Below are 27500 nucleotides of genomic sequence, written 5' to 3' on the forward strand. Positions count from 1 at the left end.
GACAAGATACAACAACGTCTGTCAGAATATCACCAAACTTTCTCATAGACAAGATACAACAACGGCTGTCAGAATATCACCAAATTTTCTCATAGAGAAGATACAACAACGCCAGTGAGGATATCACCACAATTTCTCATATAGAAGATAGAACAACGCCTGTCAGAATATCACCAAATTTTCTCATAGAGAAGATACAACAACGCCAGTCGGAATATCACCAAACTTTCTCATACACAAAACAGAAGACTGCTATGTCAGAATATCAAGAAACTTTCTCACAGACAAGACACAGCACTGCCTAATTCAAAATTTCATCACACTTTGTCATGAACAAAACAGAACACTGACTATGTTAGAGTATCACCAATCTTTTTCACAGAAAAGACAACATTGCCTATGTCAAATTATTACCAAATTACCAAAATGGGATTTACACGGTAGCGCCACGATTGAGAGATAGGGACTGCATGATTAAAAATATATGAATGAAAGCATGTAACTTTGGCTGTATTAAAGAATATCATATCATATCATATCTAACTTTATTACTGGGTTCACTCTAGTTTTTTTTTTTAAATTAGCCAATTTGGCTAAAAGTTATTTGTTTCTTTAGCCAAATTTGAAATGTTTTAGCCAGAATGATCGCACCAAATATTGAATACTATTATTTAAGGTGGGTTTATAATAGAAACTGAAAGTTACAAATGTAAAAAAAAAAACCAAGGAATTATTTGGGGGTATCACAGAAAGTCAAGGAAAAGAAAATTGGCCGGTACATAAGACTTAAACTGTTATATCAGACTTATCAAGATTCTCCGTAAAAGGCTTATCAATAATTACTACATAAAACGACGCCACACAGTTACACACCATTGACATCTGCGCCACTGATAATGTCTTGACCTCGGTACAATTATCATATAATATGTATTTTGTTTCTATCAATGTTTGAATATACTGCCGAGGGCCCGGTGGAAGATTAACTTGTGCTAAACATTAAACCCTCGTTAAATAAAATTATTATTATTATTGTTATTATCATATTATATCTAAGTTTATTACTTCTGTGAAATCCAAAATATTTTTGTGGGCTTAAATTTTCATAAATATATATTTTCGTTGTGTTCTTAAATTCGTTGTCTGTGCTAGTCCAAGAATTACACGAACGTTAAATCACCACGAACAACAGTCGTTTCACAGTACATAAAACAGAGTTACACGCCGCCGATGTCCATGTCGTTGATCATGACCTTGACCTCGACCTCGGAATAATTATAAAATCGTATCTAACAGTATGACTACAAAAAACAATGTCACACACAGTTACACACCGTCGATGTCCATGTCGTTGATCATATCCTTGACCTCAGCCTCGGTGGCGTTCTTCCCGAGGGACGCCATCACCGTCTGGAGCTCGGAGACCGTTATCTTGCCGTCGCCATTTCTGTCGAACAAGTTGAATGCTTCCTGGAACTCTGAAAGTAAAACCAAAACGGTTATAACAATCACTCGTGCTAGAACCACTAACTATTTACGCGTCTGCAAGCAAACTACAATGATTTCAAATTGTTTAACGGCATCTCCCTACATTTTACAAATACAAATGTGTTATGTACTTGTATATGTAGCCAAGATGACAAATGCAATAAAGTGATGTTTATAAACGAAGAAAAATGAAGTGAAGAAAAGACAAGAAAAGAAGACACAAACACGTAAAACACTATGTATTAAACATTGAACGTCTGTATGTAAATCACAATGGTTTCATCATTCAACGTCTGTACGTAAACCACAATGGTTTCATCATTCAACGTCTGTACGTACTCCACAATGGTTTCAACATTCATGCGTCTTCACGTAAACCACAATGATTTCAACATTCACGTGTCTGCATGTAACTCCCAATGGTTTCAACATTCACTCCTCTACAAGTAAACCACAACATTCACTTGTCTGCACATAAAGCACAATGGTTTTAACATTCACGCGTCTGCATATAAACCACAATGATTTCATTCACGCCCTAAGAAACTATCAACTTTCACGTGTTTTGTAACTCAGCACGTACACCATAATGCTTTCAACATTCACGCCTCTACACGAAAACCACAATGGTTTCAACATTCACGCATCTTGTAACTGTCATTCACGCCCTAAGGAACTATCAACATTCACGTGTTTTGGCACTCTGCACGTACACCATAATGGTTTCAACACTGACGTGTTTTGGAACTTTGCACGTACACTATAATGGTTTCAATATTGACGTGTTTTGAAACTTTGCACGTACACCATAATGGTTTCAACATTGACGTGTTTTGGCACTCTGCACGTACACCATAATGGTTTCAACATTGACGTGTTTTGGAACTTTGCACGTACACCATAATGGTTTCAACATTGACGTGTTTTGAAACTTTGCACGTACACCATAATGGTTTCAACATTGACGTGTTTTGAAACTTTGCACGTACACCATAATGGTTTCAACATTGACGTGTTTTGAAACTTTGCACGTACACCATAATGGTTTCAACATTGACGTGTTTTGGAACTTTGCACGTACACCATAATGGTTTCAACATTGACGTGTTTTGAAACTTTGCACGTACACCATAATGGTTTCAACATTGACGTGTTTTGAAACTTTGCACGTACACCATAATGGTTTCAACATTGACGTGTTTTGGAACTTTGCACGTACACCATAATGGTTTCAACATTGGCATGTTTTGGAACTCAGCACGTACACCATATTGGTTTCAACATTGACGTGTTTTGGGACTCAGCACGTACACCATACTGGTTTCAACATTCACGTGTTTTGGAACTCAGCACGTACACCATAATGCTTTCAACATTCACGCCTGCATTGCAAAAAGCTTCCCAGTGACACGCAATTATATACAGTTTCACCAAACCATAATCGATTTCTAAACGATTCATAAATGACATAATGTCACTGCAACCTCCTGCTTTGCGAACCATCTTGTTTTCTGCTAGTAATTACGCTGAACGTATTTCAACTACTACATTATATAACAGAAATAAAATAAAAATAAAAATATACACGACACACGCACGTCATATCAAAGTTATTACAAGTATGCTGTAAGTGTACTCTATGTACCTATGTTCAAGTACAACTTGATTTTAAAATACCCATTTAACATTTGATTATGGTAAACACGTCTTGAAAACCTCTACACCATTAACAAAATATATTGTATCAGTCTTTCAACGTAGACTCATTCAACGGTTTATGTTGCACAAAAAACACAAGAAGAAAATGGGAGGAAATACGCAGAAGATTGAAAATATATTTTAAAATAAACTACAATACCTTGAAACTACCAAGAATGGATAAATATCATAAAGTTTATTAATGATGCTTTTTTATTGGGCCTTTGATTCACATTTACTGTTTGTAATTGCAATTTAACATCTTCAAGATGCCGCATTAATACAAATGAGCTGTAGAAAATGGACACACTATGGGAGATCATGGGCTGAGAGGCGACAAAGTTAAATACGCACGCGCGCGTACGCACGCACACACACATATATATATATATATTTATTTACGAATACGAATACGAATACGAATATGTTTATTTGAATTTCACAGCGTGTTCCACACATAAATACATTGCAATACAAATTAATATTGATTTATAATTCTATTATATAATAGGCAAAACCTTTTTAACAGTTGTTGATCTTTCTGATCGCTTCTTTTGATCTTCACTACCGTCAGCCTTCTTTGTACTTGCCCGAAATGACACTTCGCAAATATATTTTTGCCACCAGATACAGTCGACTACCATTGCTAAATATTGCATACAAAGATGAATTCCATAAATACAACCTCTATGGACGACGCCATCTTTGTCAGCTAATCATAGAAGTGGCTATACACACGGCGGCCGTGTTTATAGTATCGGCTAATGAGGGATATATATACACACACACACACACACACACACACACACACACACACACACACACACACAGGAGGGTATGTGTATTATTATTATAATAATATATATACCCTCCTGTATCGGTAATTGGCCACTGACGATCTCAGAGGTTAAGCCCAAGATGGGCGTGCCTGAACATCTTTTGGATATGGGTACGTAAAAAAACGTTCCCATACCCATATTCCAGTAAACATTCGTGTACGAATCACGGGGTTAGTAATAATTCTGTATAACCTCGACCACAGGACACGCCGACCCATGCTCTACACCACTCGATGTAATCCAGGAGATGGGAAACGGTTAAAAACACAGATAGACCACTTACGTATAGTGCTGTGTTGATGGCACTTCAGAGATCATCAAACATTAACACAGTTCAGCCGTGTGGAAATCAAACCGCTCGATAACAAAAGACAATTCTAACATTCGGATGCACGGTTTTGTTGAAGTATAAGACTGCCAGCGTCGTCGTCGTAGTAGTAGTTTATTTACTTTAAACCGTGTGGCTCATAAGCATACAAGTATATACAATATTATAAGTCCTATATAAATAATCATCAGCATAAACATAAACAAGTGGATGTGTATGGAGGATGGACAGTTATCCATGTTGCGATCTTAAATGTAAAGCATGTTTTAAATATTTTCCAAGGTAACAAAGTTGTTTTCTATTCTAAACAGACAGTAATTGTATTTATTTAAAAACAGACGGTCTTAACCAGTAGTATTTTTTTACATACAATACGCGAATATGCAAATACAATGGACATATTAAAATGAAATTCATCTTCAATGTTATCCAGATTACACATACGACATTTTCTCTGTGATCGTTCAGTTCCACAATACCTTCTTTGTTCAATGAGTAATTGATGCGATGAAACACGAAATTTTGTGATAAGAGATGAATAACAAATAGATAATGATATCCTCAGATAATATTGTAAACAAAAAGTATCTGTTCAATACCTTAAAATATTACATTTTGGTGAATTGTTCAACAATTTGTCTATTTCTTGAATACAGTGATCTGACAGGCGCATGTTAACTCTTTTTATAAATATTACATGATTATCAACTTTCTGATTAAACCATACATCTTCAAATCCTAAAGAAAATAATAAATGTTTTACATTGTGTAGCCAGTTAAAAGATTCCTGACTTTCTAACATATGATCATATATTGATTTCAAGATACAATTCTTCGTTTCTAAAAGCTTCAACCAATATTTAACAATTCTTACTTTACGTACTACATGTAGAGGCAATCTTCCTAATTATGTTAACACAGCTCCATTCATTGTATCTTTTTTCACATTCAATATCATTTTACAAAAATCCATATGAACGTTTTCTACATCATGAGCTGTGTCAAAACCCCATACTTCACAACCATAATTTAACACACTAGATATAGAAGTATCAAAAACCCCATACTTCACAACCATAATTTAACACACTAGATATAGAAGTATCAAAAACATGTAACTGTGTTTCCTTATTAAGTGATAGATTATTACATAGTCTGAGAATATGACCCATGGTTTTTCTGCCTTGTAAAGCATTTAATATTTTAGTTTTTGTAAATTTACCATTGTAATTTAACGTTAATCCAAGATAATTAAAACTATCAACCACTTGGATTATATTATCATTGTAAGTCCATTTGTCTTTAGTGGTAATTTTCCCCCTGTTTCTGAATACAACAATTTTGGGGTTTTCTATATTTACATCAATATTCCATTTAGTACTATAAGTATATAACGAATCTAATATCTTTTGCAGACCATCAACAGACTCTGACAGCAGCACAGTATCGTCTGCGTACATTAAAAGAAACAGTGAAAACGTTTAATAGAATGGTACGACAAAGCATGGCGATATAACAATAGCTAAAGTTTTGTTTTTCGTGTGTGCCAAGAAGGTCATTAAGATTCACTGCTTTAGTCAGTCGTTCGTCCGTCTATCCCTATGTCCATCCGCCTCTTTATTCGTTCTTTCATTGTTTCGTTAGTTCGTTCATGCATTCATTATTTTGTTCGTTCATTCGATTTTTCGTTCGTTCTCTCATTCATTTATTCTAAAAGATCTTCAAACAGATGATCTTCAAGGACCCGCAAACGACGAACGATTTTATAGCTATTAATTCTCTTTTAACTGACAACGATGTAAAACATTCTGTCACTACTAAAGAGGCTGCCATTGTAATATGTTTCCGCTTTTATAACAGCCGTTTTTAACGACTGAAGTTACACATAAAATATATTTTATTGTTTAGAATATGTGTCTGTATATACATGATGTTCCTCACCTAATTTTCCTGTCAGCTCAAGATGGATTTTTACTAAACATGGATTCAGTGAGGTTAAGTGGGTCTAGAAACACACCCTGCTAACGACGAACAAACAGTTGTTTTGTTCCATTCATTTTAAAGTGCATTCACCACAAATATACATTCTTCATTTAAGTCTTTGCATGCAGATCACTCTAAAACAATACTGGATCCGTACTTGTTTGCCAGGGGCGGGATTTAGATCAGTCGGTTGAGTGCTCGCTTGAGGTGCTTGCGTCGCAGGATTGAACCATATCGATGGATCCATTAAGTTGATTGTTTTTTTTCCGTTCCAACCAGTGCACCACAACTGGACACATGACGTGGTATGCGCTGTCCTGTCTGTGGGAAAGTGCTTATAAAAGATCTCTTGCTGCATTAAAAAAAAATATAGCGGGTTTAATCTGATGACTACGTGTCAGAATTACCAAATGTTTAACATCCAACAGCCAATAATTAATTAATCAATGTGCTCCAGTGGTGTCGTTAAACAAAACAAACTTTAACGTTTGTTTACCTGCCAATAATTTCGGAAAATAAAATAAAATTTGACCTACTACAAATATTAGGTCGAACAAAAACACATTTAATACGCATACACTAATATTCTAATGAGAATAAAAACCACAATGATATGTTTTAATAATCACAAATAGCAATTATTATTCAGTTCAGAGCACATTATTTTGGCGTGAACATCCAGACATGTCGCTTACGATACGTAACAATTAATATATCGATTCTAAACAGCAGCTTGACTGATAGCTGATACCACGACATTAATATTCTACAACAAATAACAGAATTCGGTTAATTTAAAACAAATCACACTGTAACCGATCGCGCCGTTTATTAATTTGCATAACAGCATTCGAGCAATATAATCACACAGCGTACACTACTACCAATTAGTTCAATACAGAAATAAACGAATATCCGTTATAACGATGTCACAACACAGTTTAAAGCGACTGCTATTTGGTGTCTAACATACGACTATTTCGATATTTGATTGACAAAGAGAACGAGAGGAAACCCGATGACGCAATATAGGCTATGAGTTAGCAGCAAGGGGTCCTTTATATGCACAATATTTACGTGATACCGACTTTTACTCTAAATGTTAATTTTATATATCTGTGATATTTGTATTTGTTGCACAGTTCTTTACACTGTGTTTTAATTGAACTGTTGAATTTGTATATTGATGTTGATCATCACATTGTTGTTGCATTTACCATAGTTTGACACCCAATATCCGATGTATTGTTCGTGCTGAGGTGTCGTTAAACATTCATTCATTCATTCATTCATTCATTCATTCATTCATTACTTTATATGCACTTTCTCATTGACTATTTCTCGCTGACAGGATATACTACGGTCTTTGGTGTACTAGTGTGACGGTCGGTTTGAGATCGATCCCCATCGTTGGGCCCATTGGGCTATTTCTCGTTCCAGCCAGTGCACCACCGCATGTATATCAAAGGCCGTGGTATGTACTATCCTATCTGTGGGATGGTGCATATAAAAGATCCCTTGTTACTAATGGAAAAATGTAGCAGGTTTCCTCTCTATGTGTCAAGATTACAAAATGTTTCACATCCAATGATTTATAAATCAATGTGCCATGGTGGTATTGTTAAACAAAACAAAAACATTGACTAGTTTTGAAACACGATACCACCACAGGAACGGCGGAAACAAGTAGACATGGGGGGGGGGGGCGTGCTAACCGAGGTGGAGGGCGCAAAACAAACATTGACTAGTTTTGAAACACGATACCACCACAGGCACGGCGGAAACAAGTAGACATGGGGGGGGGGGGGGGCGTGCTGACCGAGGTGGAGGGCGCAGAGCAAACATTGACTAGTTTTGAAACACGATACCACCTCAGGCACGGCGGAAACAAGTACACATTGGGGGAGGGGGGGGGGGGGCGTGCTGACCGAGGTGGAGGGCGCAAAGCAAAATTTCTTGAGGTTTCGGGGATATGCTCCCCCGTAAAAGTTTTAAAACTAGATGTCCTGAAATACAATTTCCTGCATTCTACAAGTAAAATTCATCTCTGCCTTAAGATTTACTACCAATAATATTTTTGCCTTCACCGTTTGTCGTGTCGTTACTTGTAGCTGGTTAATATTGTTTGGTTTCGGTAATAGTTCCTCATAAAAAACAAAAATACTACAAAATTCTGATATGCTTTTTGAAACTTTGTTTGATGATTACAAGTAGGTTGACCTCTGTATTTTTTAAATAACTAATTGGTTTGAAGCCACTTGTTATACTTAGTACTAACTGATGACAACTGTGCAAGTAGCATACTGCCACTCATAAAATGGCAAAACGAGGCATTGCTCTGGCATGATAGTGGCTAACTGAAAATGTTCATGGTCAACCAATGTTGATTTTTCACACGGAGTTGTCAAGGGAATGCACCCCCTAAACCTGGTAGTCACATGACCCTCTTGACAGTGTTGTATGTTTTCACAGAATATATTCTGACATAGAAATTGTATTGAACTGCGTGGAGTAATTAATGGTGATGTGCAGCCTTGAGACACATTGGCACGATCCGAGTCCATTGAGGGCGATCGATCCTGTGACCCACCGGGCATCATGTGCTCGCACCACCACTGAGCTACATCCCGGCCCCTGCCCTGGACCTCAGGCGAGCCCACCACTACTGAGCTTTACCCCGGCCCCTGACCCGGACCACAGGCGAGCCCACCACCACTGAGCTACACCCCGCCCCCTGCCCCGGACCTCAGGCGAGCCCACCACCACTGAGCTACACCCCGCCCCCTGCCTCGGACCTCAGGCGAGCGCACAACCACTGAGCTAAACCCCGCCCACTGCCCCGGACCTCAGGCGAGCCTACCACCACTGAGCTACATCCCGCCCCCTGCCCCTAACCTCAGGCGAGCGCACCACCACTGAGCTACATCCCGCCCCCTGCCCCTAACCTCAGGCGAGCGCACCACCACTGAGCTACATCCAGCCCCTGCCCCGGACCTCAGGCGAGCCCACCACCACTGAGCTACATCCCGCCCCTACCCCTAACCTCAGGCGAGCCCACCACCACTGAGCTACATCCCGCCCCCTACCCCTAACCTCAGGCGAGCCCACCACCACTGAGCTACATCCCACCCCTGCCCCGGACCTCAGGCGAGCCTACCACCACTGAGCTACATCCCGCCCCCTACCCCTAACCTCAGGCGACCCCACCACCACTGAGCTACACCCCGCCCCCTGCCCCGGACCTCAAGCGAGCCCACCACCACTGAGCTACACCCCGCCCCCTGCCCCGGACCTCAGGCGAGCCCACCACCACTGAGCTACATCCCGCCACTGCCCCGGACATCAGGCGAGCCCACCCCCACTGAGCTACATCCCACCCCTGCCCCGGACCTCAGGTGAGCCCACCACCACTGAGCTACATCCCGCCCCCTGCACCGGACCTCAGGGAGCCCACCACCACTGAGCTACTCTCCGCCCCCTGCCCCGGACCTCAGGCGAGCGCACACCACTGAGCTACACCCCGCCCCCTGCCCCGGACCTCAGGCGAGCCTACCACCACTGAGCTACAACCCGCCCCCTGCCCCGGACCTCAGGCGAGCCTACCACCACTGAGCTACATCCCGCCCCTGCCCCGGACCTCAGCCGAGCCCACCACCACTGAGCTACATCCCGCCCCCTGCCCCGGACCTCAGGCGAGCCCACCATCACTGAGCTACATCCCGCCCCCTGTCCAGGACCTCAGGGAACCCACCACCACTGAGCTACTCTCCGCCCTCTGCCCCGGACCTCAGGCGAGCCCACCACCACTGAGCTACTCTCCGCCCCCTGCCCCGGACCTCAGGTGAGCCCACCATCACTGAGCTACATCCCGCCCCCTGTCCAGGACCTCAGGGAACCCACCACCACTGAGCTACTCTCCGCCCTCTGCCCCGGACCTCAGGCGAGCCCACCACCTCTGAGCTACATCCCGCCCTTGCCCCGGACCTCAGGCGAGCGCACACCACTGAGCTACATCCTGCCCCCTGCCCCGGACCTCAGGCGAGCGCACCACCACTGAGCTACATCCCGCCCCCTGCCCCTAACCTCAGTCGAGCGCACCACCACTGAGCTACATCCCGCCCCCTGCCCCGGACCTCAGGCGAGCGCACCACCACTGAGCTACATCCCGCCCCTACCCCTAACCTCAGGCGAGCCCACCACCACTGAGCTACATCCCGCCCCCTGCCCCGGACCTCAGGCGAGCCGACCACCACTGAGCTACATCCCGCCCCCTACCCCTAACCTCAGGCGAGCCCACCACCACTGAGCTACATCCCGCCCCTGCCCCGGACCTCAGGCGAGCGAACGACCACTGAGGTACACCCCGCCCCCTGCCCCGGACCTCAGGCGAGCCCACCACCACTGAGGTTCATCCCGCCCCTGCCCCGGACCTCAGGCGAGCCTACCACCACTGAGCTATACCCCGGCCCCTGCCCCGGACCTCAGGCGGGCCCACCACCACTGAGCTACACCCCGCCCCCTGCCCCGGACCTCAGGCGAGCCCACCACCACTGAGCTACATCCCGCCCCCTGCCCCGGACCTCAGGCGAGCGCACCACCACTGAGTTACACCCCGCCCCCTGGCCCGGACCTCAGGCGAGCCTACCACCACTGAGCTACATCCCGTCCCCTGCCCCGGACCTCAGGCGAGCGCACCACCACTGAGCTACACCCCGCCCCCTGCCCCGGACCTCAGGCAAGCCTACCACCACTGAGCTACATCGCGCCCCCTGCCCCTGACCTCAGGCGAGCGCACCACCACTGAGCTACACCCCGCCCCCTGCCCCGGACCTCAGGCGAGCCTACCACCACTGAGCTACATCCCGTCCCCTGCCCCGGACCTCAGGCGAGCGCACCATCACTGAGCTACACCCCGCCCCCTGCCCCGGACCTCAGGCGAGCCTACCACCACTGAGCTACATCGCGCGCCCTGCCCCTAACCTCAGGCGAGCGCACCACCACTGAGCTACATCCCGCCCCTGCCCCGGACCTCAGGCGAGCCCACCACCACTGAACTACATCCCGCCCCTACCCCTAACCTCAGGCGAGCCCACCACCACTGAGCTACATCCCGCCCCCTACCCCTAACCTCAGGCGAGCCCACCACCACTGAGCTACATCCCGCCCCTGCCCCGGACCTCAGGCGAGCGAACCACCACTGAGCTACACCCCGCCCCCTGCCCCGGACCTCAGGCGAGCCTACCACCACTGAGCTACATCCCGCCCCTGCCACGGACCTCAGGCGAGCCCACCACCACTGAGCTACATCCCGCCCCTGCCCCGGACCTCAGGCGAGCCCACCACCACTGAGCTACATCCCGCCCCCTGCCCCGGACCTCAGCCGAGCCCACCACCACTGAGCTACATCCCGCCCCTGCCCCGGACCTCAGGCGAGCCCACCACCACTGAGCTACACCCCGCCCCCTGGCCCGGACCTCAGGCGAGCCCACCACCACTGAGCTACATCCCGCCCCTGCCCCGGACCTCAGGCGAGCCCACCACCACTGAGCTACATCCCACCCCTGCCCCGGACCTCAGGTGAGCCCACCACCACTGAGCTACATCCCACCCCTGCCCCGGACCTCAGGTGAGCCCACCACCACTGAGCTACATCCCGCCCTGCCCCGGACCTCAGGCGAGCCCACCACCACTGAGGTACATCCCGCCCTGCCCAATAATATTCAGACTCTATTTTACAATAGATATTAGTGGCAATTTGAGTTTTGTACCCAATAACTTCAGTTTTCCTTTCATGAAGACACGCCTGAAACCCCCCTAGCTAAACAGGATATTATTGTTTTTATTAAAGCGATATGATCGACAAAATAGACTATTAGTCAACGTATTGTCGTGGAGGTCCCATTTTCATTATCTTAATGTCTGCGGGTCACGCACGCTGTCCTGGGACTGATTTCAGGTATTTTTTTTTATCTCTTATCGGCTGATGTTTTCCACATTCGATTGCCCTGGGCTGCAGTCTAGTACAGTGATATCAGTAGGTAGTTTCCATCGACTATACCACATTGAAAACACCGGGCCCGGTAACATAAAGTACTCGTAACACTTACGTCAGACGTACACCATACATAAAGTATGGCGTACGTCTGACGTAAGTGTTACGAGTGCTTTGTGTTACCGGGCCTGAAGTTGATCTCCAAGCTACGAATCACAGAATGGGCCACTGACTGAAAAAAACGAGTACTATATATGCTCCACAACTGTGAAATAAAAACACAAAGTCTTATTGTCAAGATTCGAACCAAGTTGTCCGCCAACTAGTGGATCCACAAAAATGAACGCATAGTTAAACATGCGACGAGTGACGCAATACATTCAATTCGAATCCTGCGTAAGTTAGGAAAAGAGGACTATTGCATATGGAAAGAGCAAGTGTATCAAATCAGCGGTTCGAAGTTTGTTTTTAAAGTTTGTTTTATTTAACGACACCACTAGAGCACATTGATTTATTAATCATCGGCTATAGGATGTCATACATTTGATAACTTTGACATATAGTCTTACAGAGGAAACCCGATACATTTGTCCATTAGTAGCAAATGATCTTTTATATGCACCATCCCACAGACTGGACAGTACATACCACGGCCTTTGGTACACCAGTCTTGAGGCAGCGAGTGAAGCGTTTCAATTCAGCGGTCCCATCTAAATTGAAACAGTCCGCTAATTTACAGATGAGCTTACAGTTAGCAGCTAGCTTCAATATAGCGGAGTATAACACCACAGCACATTTTGAAGTACACTTACTTTGTGTGTAACATGGCTATTTGGACTAATGGTGTGAACAGTGATAAAGCAAACCCACTACTGCCATATAAGCTACTCCTGAATGGCAGCAATGTATCTTTAATATGCACTGTCCCATATATACGAGGCGATGACACACGCCACGACCACAGGGACAGGAACCCCCCGACGGGACGACAGGGGGCGATTGATCCACCGACCCACTGCATCCATGTTCGCTTCTAATGAGACAGAGTTGGCGTGGCAGCTGTGAGTTTCCTGTCTTCCACCAACCTATTAACAAGCCATGGTCTGGAAAAACATTGCAGGCAGATAGGGTTCGTGTCCAGGACTGAAATGAACTGAATTCAGGGATGCATCTAGCATACATAAACTTGGTTGGGGCAGAGGAGTAAAGAAAAAGAACCATGGAGGTAAGGAAAAACTAAATCATGACTCGTTAATATAGAATGTTCTCCAGATAGACAAACAGAGCACTTTAAAAAAGAAGTGTTTTTCGTATTTTTAAGGAGGGGGGTGGGGGTGGGGTGTGTGTGTGTGTTTCCCCATGCACCATGCAAGTTATGGCACTGAGAGTGAACTGAAGTTTGTTCACACTTTGCTTATACAGTATATGAGGTACTGTCGCAGCAAGGAACGTCTCAACTCCCTAAAATGACATCAGCCTAACACTTAAAATCGGAAATCTTGCGCAGAGCCCCGGCCCAGCATGTCCAAAATGGATCATCTTGTGCCAAGATGTTCTAATTCTAAACATTATGTACCATGACAGCCCAAAATGTCCCAACTGCTGAATAGTGCGTTGTTGTAGAAAACTATACGAGTAAGAGCACGTGTTTTATACATGTACATACAGACTGAGTTTGTCTAGACACAGGGCTGACTAACCGCATGATTAGCAGATTCAGAAATTAGAGGACGCACACACTGTAAACAAAATGTAAATATGTCCATGCTTATACTAATAACATGTACATTATAATCCATATATATTTAAGTGACAAGATTATACATATTTAAATCAAAGATAAACTAAAAAATATATAGAGCATTCAGTTGCTCTGCATATGACGCATATGAGCGTGCTTGAACCTTGGTAAAAGCTTGAACATTAATTATGTTTCCCCTGTTGATCAAAGCAACAGAAACAGCACACCACCAACAAGTACATTAATAATGAGATACGATAGCATCTGTAAATCTAATAATTGTAATCATGTTTACAAAACAACCAGCATCTGTCACAGCGTTTATTATACCGCAGGATAACAAATATAATAAAACTAGATGAAAGCACAAACATGTTTGCATAGCAACACGCAAAGTACGTTGATTTATCAGTCGCAATTCAGAATATATGACTTGGTGATTGGGAACTTGGCATACTGGTCACCTTTAAACAAAACCTCACTAAAACTAATATATTCATTCATTCACTCACTCACTCATTCACAAAGAACAGAACAGAACAGAACAGAACAGAACAGAACAAAACTGTATTACACTCAGGCCGTTCCACGACGGCGTTAGAGGAAGATATATAATAAATATTCAATATATATTCATTCACTCACTCACATTCATTTCGATTAGCAGCAAATGTATTTTATATGCATTGCCCATGGACAGGACAGCACACACCATGAACTTCGAGCACAGGACAATAATTCCATTGATTGGATGAATCTAAAGGCGACGCTACACAACACGGGTGCCTTGTAATTGTAATGTCACGACAATACTAGACTGGTAGGACACACATTACGATTTCAGCGGTTGTTACGCAGTCAGTTATCCACACGACACCAGTGCGTCGTACGAGTAATGTCACGGCAATACCAGACTGGTAGGACACACATTACGATTTCAGCGGTTGTTACGCAGTCAGTTATTCACACGACACGAGTGCCTTGTACTTGTAATGTCACGACAATATCAGACTGGTAGGACACACATTACGATTTCAGCGGTTGTTACGCAGTCAGTTATCCACACGACACGAGTGCCTTGTACTTGTAATGTCACGACAATACCAGACTGGTAGGACACACATTACGTTTTCAGCGGTTGTTACGCAGTCAGTTATCCACACGACACCAGTGCGTCGTACGAGTAATGTCACGGCAATATCAGACTGGTAGGACACACATTACGATTTCAGCGGTTGTTACGCAGTCAGTTATCCACACGACACGAGTGCCCTGTACTTGTAATGCCACGACAATACCAGACTGGTAGGACACACATTACGATTTCAGTGGTTGTTACGCAGTCAATTATCCACACGACACCAGTGCGTCGTACGAGTAATGTCACGGCAATATCAGACTGGTAGGACACACATTACGATTTCAGCGGTTGTTACGCAGTCAGTTATCCACACGACACGAATGCCTTGTACTTATAATGTCACGACAATACCAGACTGGTAGGACACACATTACGATTTCAGTGGTTGTTACGCAGTCAGTTATCCACACGACACGAGTGCCTTGTACTTGTAATGTCACGACAATATCAGACTGGTAGGACACACATTACGATTTCAGCGGTTGTTACGCAGTCAGTTATCCACACGACACGAGTGCGTCGTACGAGTAATGTCACGGCAATATCAGACTGGTAGGACACACATTACGATTTCAGCGGTTGTTACGCAGTCAGTTATCCACACGACACGAATGCCTTGTACTTATAATGTCACGACAATACCAGACTGGTAGGACACACATTACGATTTCAGCGGTTGTTACGCAGTCAGTTATTCACACGACACGAGTGCCTTGTACTTGTAATGTCACGACAATATCAGACTGGTAGGACACACATTACGATTTCAGCGGTTGTTACGCAGTCAGTTATCCACACGACACGAGTGCCTTGTACTTGTAATGTCACGACAATACCAGACTGGTAGGACACACATTACGTTTTCAGCGGTTGTTACGCAGTCAGTTATCCACACGACACCAGTGCGTCGTACGAGTAATGTCACGGCAATATCAGACTGGTAGGACACACATTACGATTTCAGCGGTTGTTACGCAGTCAGTTATCCACACGACACGAGTGCCCTGTACTTGTAATGCCACGACAATACCAGACTGGTAGGACACACATTACGATTTCAGTGGTTGTTACGCAGTCAGTTATCCACACGACACCAGTGCGTCGTACGAGTAATGTCACGGCAATATCAGACTGGTAGGACACACATTACGATTTCAGCGGTTGTTACGCAGTCAGTTATCCACACGACACGAATGCCTTGTACTTATAATGTCACGACAATACCAGACTGGTAGGACACACATTACGATTTCAGTGGTTGTTACGCAGTCAGTTATCCACACGACACGAGTGCCTTGTACTTGTAATGTCACGACAATATCAGACTGGTAGGACACACATTACGATTTCAGCGGTTGTTACGCAGTCAGTTATCCACACGACACGAGTGCGTCGTACGAGTAATGTCACGGCAATATCAGACTGGTAGGACACACATTACGATTTCAGCGGTTGTTACGCAGTCAGTTATCCACACGACACGAATGCCTTGTACTTATAATGTCACGACAATACCAGACTGGTAGGACACACATTACGATTTCAGTGGTTGTTACGCAGTCAGTTATCCACACGACACGAGTGCCCTGTACTTGTAATGTCACGACAATACCAGACTGGTAGGACACACATTACGATTTCAGCGGTTGTTACGCAGTCAGTTATCCACACGACACGAGTGCCTTGTACTTATAATGTCACGACAATACCAGACTGGTAGGACACACATTACGATTTCAGTGGTTGTTACGCAGTCAGTTATCCACACGACACAAGTGCCTTGTACTTGTAATGTCACGGCAATACCAGACTGGTAGGACACACATTACGATTTCAGCGGTTGTTACTCAGTCAGTTATCCACACGACACCAGTGAGTCGTACGAGTAATGTCACGACAATATCAGACTGGTAGGACACACATTACCATTTCAGTGGTTGTTACGCAGTCAGTTATCCACACGACACGAGTGCCTTGTACTTGTAATGTCACGGCAATACCAGACTGGTAGGACACACATTACGATTTCAGCGGTTGTTACTCAGTCAGTTATCCACACGACACGAGTGCCTTGTACTTGTAATGTCACGACAATATTAGACTGGTAGGACACACATTACGATTTCAGCGGTTGTTACGCAGTCAGTTATCCACACGACACCAATGTGTCGTACGAGTAATGTCAAGACAATATCAGACTGGTAGGACACACATTACGATTTCAGCGGTTGTTACGTAGTCAGTTATCCACACGACACGAGTGCTTTGTACTTGTAATGTCACGACAATACCAGACTGGCAGGACACACATTACGATTTCAACGGTTGTTACGCAGTCAGTTATTCCCGTGGCTATTCTTGTACAAGGCACTCGTAGTGTGGTTTCGTCTTAACACTGAGCTATACTCGATTCTAGATATTTTATAAACTCATCTTCTGTTATTCATATTTACTTTGATCTACTCCACCAGGATTGTGCTTGAAGCAATAGCAATGTAAAAAGTAATTTTAATAATAAATATATAATGAATCCAGAAAAAACAAAACAAGAAAACAACCGAAAACAAGAAAAAAATAATGACAAGAATATGAGACCAGAGAGATAAAGGATTTTAATTTAACGAAACTCAACAATAGTCTGTTGGATGTCAAGGGAATAACAACTGCGACATAACATGAAAATGAAAGAAGAGTCCATTTTCAATGGCAGAAATAAAATAAGAAAACATGAGGACATCTGCAGTTGGGATTTAGGTGCATTGCCGCACGCAGCAGCCAGACGATTCAGTTTATTTGTGTGCTTATATCCAATCAATGTTCAAGCACGGTAAGCACGGTGTCATGGACAAGTAATCCAAATGACTTGCTGCATTCTAGGTGGGAGGGGTATGTTTATGGTTATATCCAATCAATGTTCAAGCACGGTGTCATGGACAAGTAATCCAAATGACTTGCTGCATTCTAGGTGGGAGGGGTATGTTTATGGTTTATATTCAATCAATGTTCAAGCACGGTGTCATGGACAAGTAATCCAAATGACTTGCTGCATTCTAGGTGGAAGGGGTATGTTTATGGTTTATATCCAATCTATGTTCAAGCATGGTGTCGTGGACAAGTAATCCAACTGACTTGCTGCATTCTAGGTGGGAGGGGTATGTTTATGGTTTACGGTGCCAGGGAACCCGTTGCCGCCAAAGGACTATTTTTGTATGCTTTTCCCCAAATAGAGACCACCACGACGCCTTTAAAGTTGAACACCACCATGTCTTACTCCATGCCATTCAATACAATTTCTATTTTAGAATATATTATATTTGACAAATACAGCCATATTGAGAGGGCTACTTTTAGGGAGTATTCTTCCTTGACGGGGCGGGACGTAGCCCAGTGGTAAAGCACTCGCTTGGTGCGCGGTCGGTTTGGGATCGATCCCCATTAGTGGGCCCACTTGGCTATTTCTCGCTCCAGCCAGTGCACCATGACTGGTACATCAAAGGCCGTGGTATGTGCTATTCTGTCTATGGGATGGCGCATATAAAATATCCCTTGCTGCTAATCGAAAAGAGTAGCCCATGAAGTGGCGACAGCGGGTTTTCCCCCTCAATATCTGTGTGGTCCTTAACCATATGTCCGACGCCGTATAACCGTAAATAAAATGTGTTGAGTGCATTGTTAAATAAACAATTTCCTTATGCCTTGAAATATACCAAGCAACATACGTTGATCACGAAACTTGCCTAGCTACCCTTATGCCAGAGCAGCGTCTCATTTTGCTGTTATACAAGTGGCAATGTACCATTTGCATACTTAATACTAAACTAACAAGCAATTTCAAAGCAAATGGTTAATTATATACCACAAAGGTCAACGAAAGATTTCAAAAGGCATTTAAGAATTATTTTTTTATTACTTTTAAAAATAGAGGAACTATTTTTTAAACCGGACTAAATGATGGTGTGATGTCTTAACACAGCAGTACCAGTCGTGGAACCATTGAGCTGAACAACGCTTTCACTCTGGGTACTGGGATAGGAACCCAGCACCTACTAGCCTCAACAAATAGTGCTCTAACCACTGGAACTTCGAAAAAGTTAGTATTGTTTTGTTTAAAGACACTACTAGAGCACATTGATTCATTGATCATCGGCTACTGGATATCAAACATTTGGTAATTTTGACATACAGACTTAGAGATAAAACCCGCTACATTCTTCCATTAGTAGCAAAGAACCTTTTATATGCACTATCCCACAGAAAGGATAATACATACCACGACTTTTGATATACCAGTCGTGGTGCACTAACTGGAATGAGAAATAGACAGAGATCGATCGCGCATCAAGCGAACGCTTTACCAATGGGCTACATCCCTCCCTATGATGACATTGATGCAATTTATTTTCAACAACTGTGTCATGGACAAGTAATCCAAATGACTGGCTGCAATGTAAGGAGGTGGGGTATGTTTTTCCATTTGTAGCAAGGGATCTTTTATATGGACCATCCTACAGACAGGATAGCACATACCATGGACTTTGATATACTAGTCGTGGTGGCCTCACTGGAACGAGAAATAGCCCAATTGGCCTACTAGCCTATAATGCAGTGCTCTAACCACTGGACCTTAGAAGCTGCAATACTCAGCAACAAAACCATGCAGCACAGATTAACATATTTAGATAGATATCGTCTGCCACGCGCCGTCTGCCACCAGCAGCACGAGGTGTCATTACCACCATCACTGCCCGATCCATTATCTGATAAAGATGAACTTTCCACTTGTCACTGTCGTCAGCCCACTTGATAGGAACCACTCGGGTCGATTGTCCCGCAGATACTGTCACCGCCATTGTTTTTCTACAGCCGGTGTAATCGGGCATTAGGATACGCTTCGCCATGTAACGTTCAATATTAATTTTTATCATCAGTAATGATGACGTCTGCTGCCCGGGATTCTTTGTACGTGTTGTCTACAAAAGACTGATGTGGAATGTTTCAGGTCTGTATAGAGTAATGGCGAATATTATGTTGCTGTGGCAGTGTTTCGTGCCTGCTTTGTCGTGATTAATAAGCAAATCTGCTTCACGTCTGCAATAATAGTCTTTGGACGTTTTAGATTTTTTTTTCAAATCCATTGTAATGTAAAATCGAAATATGAAGAAAGGTTTTTCTTGTTCTCTGTGTGAACTGCGCAACAAAGGATCTATGCAGTTGCATCAACACTACAGGGCAATCATTACCATAATAATAATAATACTACATGTAATTAAAAAAGAAGAAGAACATAATAACGTATAATAAAAATGGCTGTTCGCTTTGATAGCACGAGCGACATGCAGCTTAGATTTACAGAGGAACTATAATATTGGTTTAACCATATCTCAGAACATTTGGACACATGGTTGAGAGAAAACAAGGATTAGAAATCCGTTGCCGCCACGTCATAAGCTACACATACCGAACAAGTAGCAAGGTATCTTTGATATGCCTAGCCGATTGGGCTATTTTTCGTCTGGTACATCAAAAGTATGTGCTATCCTGCTTGTGGGATGGTGCAACCCATCACACCTCAAGCGAGTGCTATACCACTGAGCTACATTGCAACCCATCACACCCCAAGCGAGTGCTATACCACTGAGCTACATTGCAACCCATCACACCTCAAGCGAGTGCTATACCACTGAGCTACATTGCAACCCATCACACCTCAAGCGAGTGCTATACCACTGAGCTACATTGCAACCCATCACACCTCAAGCGAGTGCTATACCACTGAGCTACATTGCAACCCATCACACCTCAAGTGAGTGCTATACCACTGAGCTACATTGCAACCCATCACACCTCAAGCGAGTGCTATACCACTGAGCTACATTGCCCCATACATAACCAGACGAGCCAATTAACTGACGCGGTCTAGACACAAAAATACATACCGGTATTGTGGAATATTACCTGTCGCCCCTAATATTGTAATGGGCATGGTTTATTACTGTAAATAGTTCTGTAAAACTATTGATTAAGTAGACTTTTCCATCTAAAACCACAGAACTGACCAATTACGTAGTCCCAAAGAAAAGAAAATTATCACTTGGGTATCGTGGGTTGTCGTTTTTGTTCCAACGTAGCATATCAATAGGCCTAATAGTGTACATTTTTCCTTTGGATTATTAAACAGAGAAAAATACTATAACCTCATTTTGTTCCGTTAATGCAACTTGAAATATATTTAGTTAAATAGTTTATTATATTATTACGTCATTTATGCTGTTTTACAAGCCAGGTTGATCAAAGAGAAGCGCCTTGTCGAAAATTACTGCTTTTGTTTACACTGTACATACAGGAGATGGTCAGGAGCTGACGTCACTTCGCCCCAAGCTATCCCACCGGACGTCACAAAAATGAAACAAAATGGCTGCCCCCAGTTAGCAGGAATAATCATTGTTTTTTATTAACTCTAAAATTACGCGTTTTTCATTTGCTAAAGTGTCAGTATGTGTTGGTGGTCCGAGTATGAATCTTTCCAACACATAAGGCTCTTGTTTGAGTTGACTCTACCTTTAACGTTATTTGCGATTGTTCTTTAATTATACGATATCCACAAATGACTCATTAGGTAATTTCTTGGCCATGGTGTGCATTGTTCTGCAGGGCATAATAAAATATAAACAACCTTGCTGCCCAAATCAACGTGCTTACACCTTTACTGGATAGAAACAAAGGAATTATTACGAGGAAATATTGGTTTTGAGGAAAGAAATAAACTGATTTTGAGTTATTTCCTGTTACACCAGTGCTCCACAACTGGTGCAACAAAGGTTGTGGGATGTAATATCCTGTCTGTGGGATAGTGTTTACAAAATATTCATTGATGCTAATTGAAAAGAGCAGCACAAGTTGTGCGACATCAGGTTTCCTCTCTAGTTATCTGTGTAGCCCATAACCATATGTCCCACGCCATATAATCGCATATATAAAATGTGTTGAGTGCATCATTAAATAAAACATTTCTTTCTTTCTTTATTCTTTTTTTGTGATTAACGACAGTTTGGGCCTTGTCGATGTTTTAAAACCTGCCTACAATTTGAACCTAACTGATAATTTGAGATAGGTCACCCGTCTGAACTAAATATTGTCAACATGTTTAACACAGAAAACAGTTTGAGCGTATGCGGGTGTTTGCGTCTTGTCGACGATTTCGTATTAAAATATTTATTTATGACAATTAGCCTATTCCACAGTTTGAACCTAGTCGACAGTTAGCCTAGTTCACACATTGAACCTAGTCGACAGTTAGCCTAGTTCACACTTTGAACCTAGTCGACAGTTAGCCTAGTCCACACTTTGAACCTAGTCGACAGTTAGCATAGTCCACACTTTGAACCTAGTCGACAGTTAGCCTAGTCCACACTTTGAACCTAGTCGACAGTTAGCCTAGTCCACACTTTGAACCTAGTCGACAGTTAGCCTAGTCCACAGTTTGAACCTAGTCGACATTTAGCATAGTCCACACTTTGAACCTAGTCGACAGTTAGCCTAGTCCATACTTTGAACCTAGTCGACAGTTAGCATAGTCCACAGTTTGAACCTAGTCGACAGTTAGCATAGTCCACACTTTGAACCTAGTCGACAGTTAGCATAGTCCACAGTTTGAACCTAGTCGACAGTTAGCCTAGTCCACAGTTTGAACCTAGTCGACAGTTAGCATAGTCCACAGTTTGAACCAAGTCGACAGTTAGCATAGTCCACACTTTGAACCTAGTCGACAGTTAGCCTAGTCCACAGTTTGAATCTAGTCGACAGTTAGCATAGTCCACACTTTGAACCTAGTCGACAGTTAGCATAGTCCACACTTTGAACCTAGTGTTCAGTAGAAAACTAGTCGACAGTTAGCATAGTCCACACTTTGAACCTAGTCGACAGTTAGCCTAGTCCACAGTTTGAACCTAGTCGACAGTTAGCATAGTCCACAGTTTGAACGTAATGTTCTGTAGGAACCTAGTCGACAGTTAGCCTAGTGTACACTTTGAACCTAGTGTTCGGTATGAATATAGTCAACCGTTGTCCCTGTCCACAATTTGAACAGTTGACCTAGTATTCAATAGTCACCTAGTTGACAGTTAGCTTTGTCCACATTTTGAAACTAGTTTTCAGAAAGAACCTAGTTGACAGTTTGAATATTGTTGCAAGTTTATATTTAGTTATCAGTTGGAACTAGTAGACAGTTTGAAGCTAGTATTCAGTAAAATACCTAGTCGACGGTTAGCCTTTTCCACAGTTTGAACGTAGTGTTCAGTATGAACCTAGTCAACAGTTAGCCTACTCCACACTGTGAACCTAGTGTTCTGTAGAAACTTAGTCGACAGTTTGAACATTCTTGCAGGTCTAAATTTAGTTATCAGCTGGAACCTAGTAGACAGTTTGAAGCTAATCCACCGTTTGAATATAGTGTTCTATAAAAACCTATTCAGCAGTTAGCCTAGTCCACAGTCATATCATGTTCAAAATACCTACACATATATTATGTACAACATAATTTGATATTTTACCCCTATGTCCCACAGAAGAGACGTTGGAACTGTAGACGTTTGCATAGATATCTTCTAGAGGTAGTTTGTGGATTTGACAGTATTTTGTGTGTAATTTTTGACTTATATAGGCCGTGGTATGTGCTGCCCTATCTGTAGGAAAGTGCATTCAAAAGATCCCTTGCTACTAATGAAAAAAAATTAACGGTTTTCCTCTGAGACAATATGTCACAATTATCAAATGTTTGACATCCAATAGCCAATTATTAATAAACCATCGTGCTCTAGTGGAATCGTCAAACCAAAACAAACTTCAGCATTTTACTTAGCATGAACACAAGCACTGCAATACACAGTTAATTTCCTTTAGTGTTACTAAAACGTATTTCATGTTTTTTTTTCTCAAACAAAGCGGCTAACATAATGTGTAGCTCTGTCACAGCACTGTCGCCCCATTCTACTAAAAGACACGGCGCTGGTATCTGTACAGGCGACATCCGAATGTTTGAATTATCTTTTGTTAGCGAGTGTTTTCCTTTCCACACGGCTGGGCGGTGTTAATGTTTAATAAGCTCTGCCGCGCTGTTGACAACATAGCACATCATTATAAATGGTCTATCTGTGTTTTCAACAGTTTTCTATCGCCTGGAGGATGTTAAGTGCTACGGGCCTCGGTTTGGTGGTGTGGTGGTTTTAAGCCATATGTTTTAAGGCTGGTAGCTACTGGGTTCGAATCCTGGTATCAGCGTAACGAGTTTAACGACTCAATGGGTAAGGTGTAAGGCCGCCATACTGACTTCTCTCTCACTAACCACTAGCAAACTAACCACAAACTAATTATCCTGGACAAACAGTCCAGATAGTTGAAGTGTGTACACAAGACAACGTGCTTGAACCCTAATGGAATATAAGCAAGAAAGTAAGTATATATATATATATATATATATATATATATATATATATATATATATATATATATATATATGAAATGTAATACATGTTAAGAGCTGTATCAGATAGGCTGGGTGCTTTTTGGTGACAGTTATATATCATTACAATTAGGGGGTAGGACGTAGCCCAGTGGTAAAGCGCTCGCTTGATGCGCGGTCGGTTTGGGATCGATCCCCGTCGGTTCTCTATTTCTCGTTCCAGCCAGTACATCACGACTGGTATATCAAAAGCCGTGGTATGTGTCTGTGCATATAAAATATATTTTGCTACTAATGGAAAAATGTAGCGGGTTTCCTCTCTAAAGCTATACCTAGTCAGCTGCCTGAATCTACACAACAGAGTGAACCTAGTCATCATATTGAACCTAGTTCGCAGTTTGAACCTAGTCCACATATTAAACCTAGTCACCAGTTTGAACCTACTCAACATATTGAACCTACTCAACATATTGAACCTAGTCCACAGTTTGAACCTAGCCCACAGACTGAACCTAATCCACATATTAAACCTAGTTTACAGATTGAACCATATTCAACCTAGTCCACATATTGAACCTAGTCAACAGTTTAAACCTAGTCCACAGATCGAACCTAGTCCACAGATTGAACCTACTCAACATATTGAACCTACGCAACAGTTTGAACCTAGTCCACAGATTGAACCTAGTCCAAAAGTTTGAACCTAGCCAACAGATTGAACCTAGTCCACATTTTGAACCTACTGAACAGTTTGAATCTAGTCAACAGATTGAACCCACTCAACAGTTTCAAGTTGACTGATCATAAGATGGAAACAAGACCACACGACATTAATTTTATGGCGGTGAATAATAATAAATGTAAATAAACCTCCAACGCAGCGTGGTTTGACCACTTGGCCAAACACATCTGTAGCCCTGGACACCGGAGGAATGATTCACAGGCAATATCCCAGGAGTCCGGAATTTACTTCAATTATTGACGAGACGGGACAAAGGCACTCGGTCTAGTTCGTTGATTGTCTCCCATCAGACGATGTCCACAAAGAACACAATTCACATTAACTCGTCAGACCACTGGTAGAGTTCCACCTGGGACGCGATCATCGCAGGATCGATCCTCATCAGTTGAGCCGTTGTGTTATTTATCGCTACAACAGGTGGTACACGACTGGCATTTTAATGATCAGGTTATACAATATTGTGTTCATATAAAAGACGCCTTGCTGCTTCTCTAAAGGTGTAACGTATGTAGAATTATCGATAGCATGGTAAGTATCTTCTCTCATTCTCTTAACTAAATGTTTCAAAATATTATGTTAAATATTACTAGATGGTAATTAAACCATAAAAAAGAGAGAGTATATTATATGGCGATAGAAGATTCTTTTCCGCACATTCTAGTCAGTTTCTGCAATAATCGATTTATTATATACACCATAAAAATATCCATACAAAAAGTAACACAATAGTAACACAACAACAACACATTAATATTACAATAATAACACAGGAATGACACAATGACGCTAACATCGATACACTTCGGCTTCCTACAAAACAAAGATTTAAAGGTGCAATCTCGTCTTATCATAGCATAATCACATTACCTAATACAAAATAAACAGACAACTGCAGTTTTAATAACCTCACAATCTCATCTCGCCGTATTATAACATTATTAACTGATGCAGAATACGAACCCCAGCTACAGTTTTAATAACCTCACTATATCGCCATACCATATTGTAACTTCATTAACTAATGCAAAATACAAAGCTACAGGTTGAATAACCTCGTGTGTTTTCGATATATCCATTTATCATCAACTGCCTTCATGCACTATGTAACGCTGTCGCCATGTTTTTAATACTCTGTAAGTCAGCAGTGGAATTAGTGACCCAGTTCGGAGTGCTAAATTGGAGGATAAAAGTATAAGTTTATTTTGTTTAACGACACTACTAGATCACATTGATTTATTAATCATCGAGTATTGGATGTCAAACATTTGGTAATTCTGACATATTCTTAGAGAGGAAACCTGCTATATTTTTGCATCAGTAACAAGGGATTTGTCATCTGCATCTTCCCATTGACAAAACAGCACATACCACGGCCTTTGATATACCAGTCGTGGTGCACTGGCTGGAACGAGAAATAGCCCAATGGGCCAACCGACGGGGATCGATCCTAGAGCGACGGCGCATCAGACGAACACTTTACCACTGGGCTAATCCAACCCCCAAATGAGAAATCAATACATTTTTATGTCACTTAAATTTGCGAGTTAATATTACAGTATGGCATCAATAGCCAAAAACCTAATGAGTCTTGGAGTTTCTAAAATAGTTATAATAACGCTTAATATTTTTATTTAAACTATATGCACTATGTTCGGTTTGACGGACATGCACACGTGTGAGAACTGTGACAGGTGTCTGGCGGGGAACAAAAGACACCCACCTCAGGTTAACTTGAGAAAACAGATAACAACAAAAACACAAATCAATAATTTGTGGACATTAATTTCACAGCATGCATTTCTTGAGACTAACACTAACAGCTTGTACGACATCATATAAAACATTTGTGTTGAGTAAACAAACTCTCATACAGACTGTTGCAGAAGTCATTGATTGTGCGCACGCGTGGAACTCACAGTGACAATGGAAAGAAATGTTTTATTTAACAACGCACTCAACACATTTTATTTACGATTATATGGCCTCAGACATATGTTTAAGGACCACACAGATTTTGAAAGGAAACCCGTTGTCGCCACTACATTGGCTACTCTTTCCGATTAACAGCAAGGGATCTTTTATTTGCGCTTC

General features: G+C 42.5%; 1 protein-coding gene across 1 annotated transcript in view; it reads right to left on the reverse strand.

The window, feature by feature from the left end:
• Positions 1 to 27500, reverse strand: part of LOC121371602 (calmodulin-beta-like) — a 66661-nt gene that overhangs the window by 12193 nt on the left and 26968 nt on the right. The window contains exon 3 of the mRNA XM_041497617.1: positions 1335 to 1478. Within this exon, the coding sequence (XP_041353551.1) occupies positions 1335 to 1478 (144 nt within the window). The remainder of the gene's footprint in view (positions 1 to 1334; positions 1479 to 27500) is intronic.

This window comes from Gigantopelta aegis, chromosome 4, assembly GCF_016097555.1.
Source record: "Gigantopelta aegis isolate Gae_Host chromosome 4, Gae_host_genome, whole genome shotgun sequence".
In the NCBI taxonomy this organism is placed as follows: Eukaryota; Metazoa; Mollusca; class Gastropoda; order Neomphalida; family Peltospiridae; genus Gigantopelta; species Gigantopelta aegis.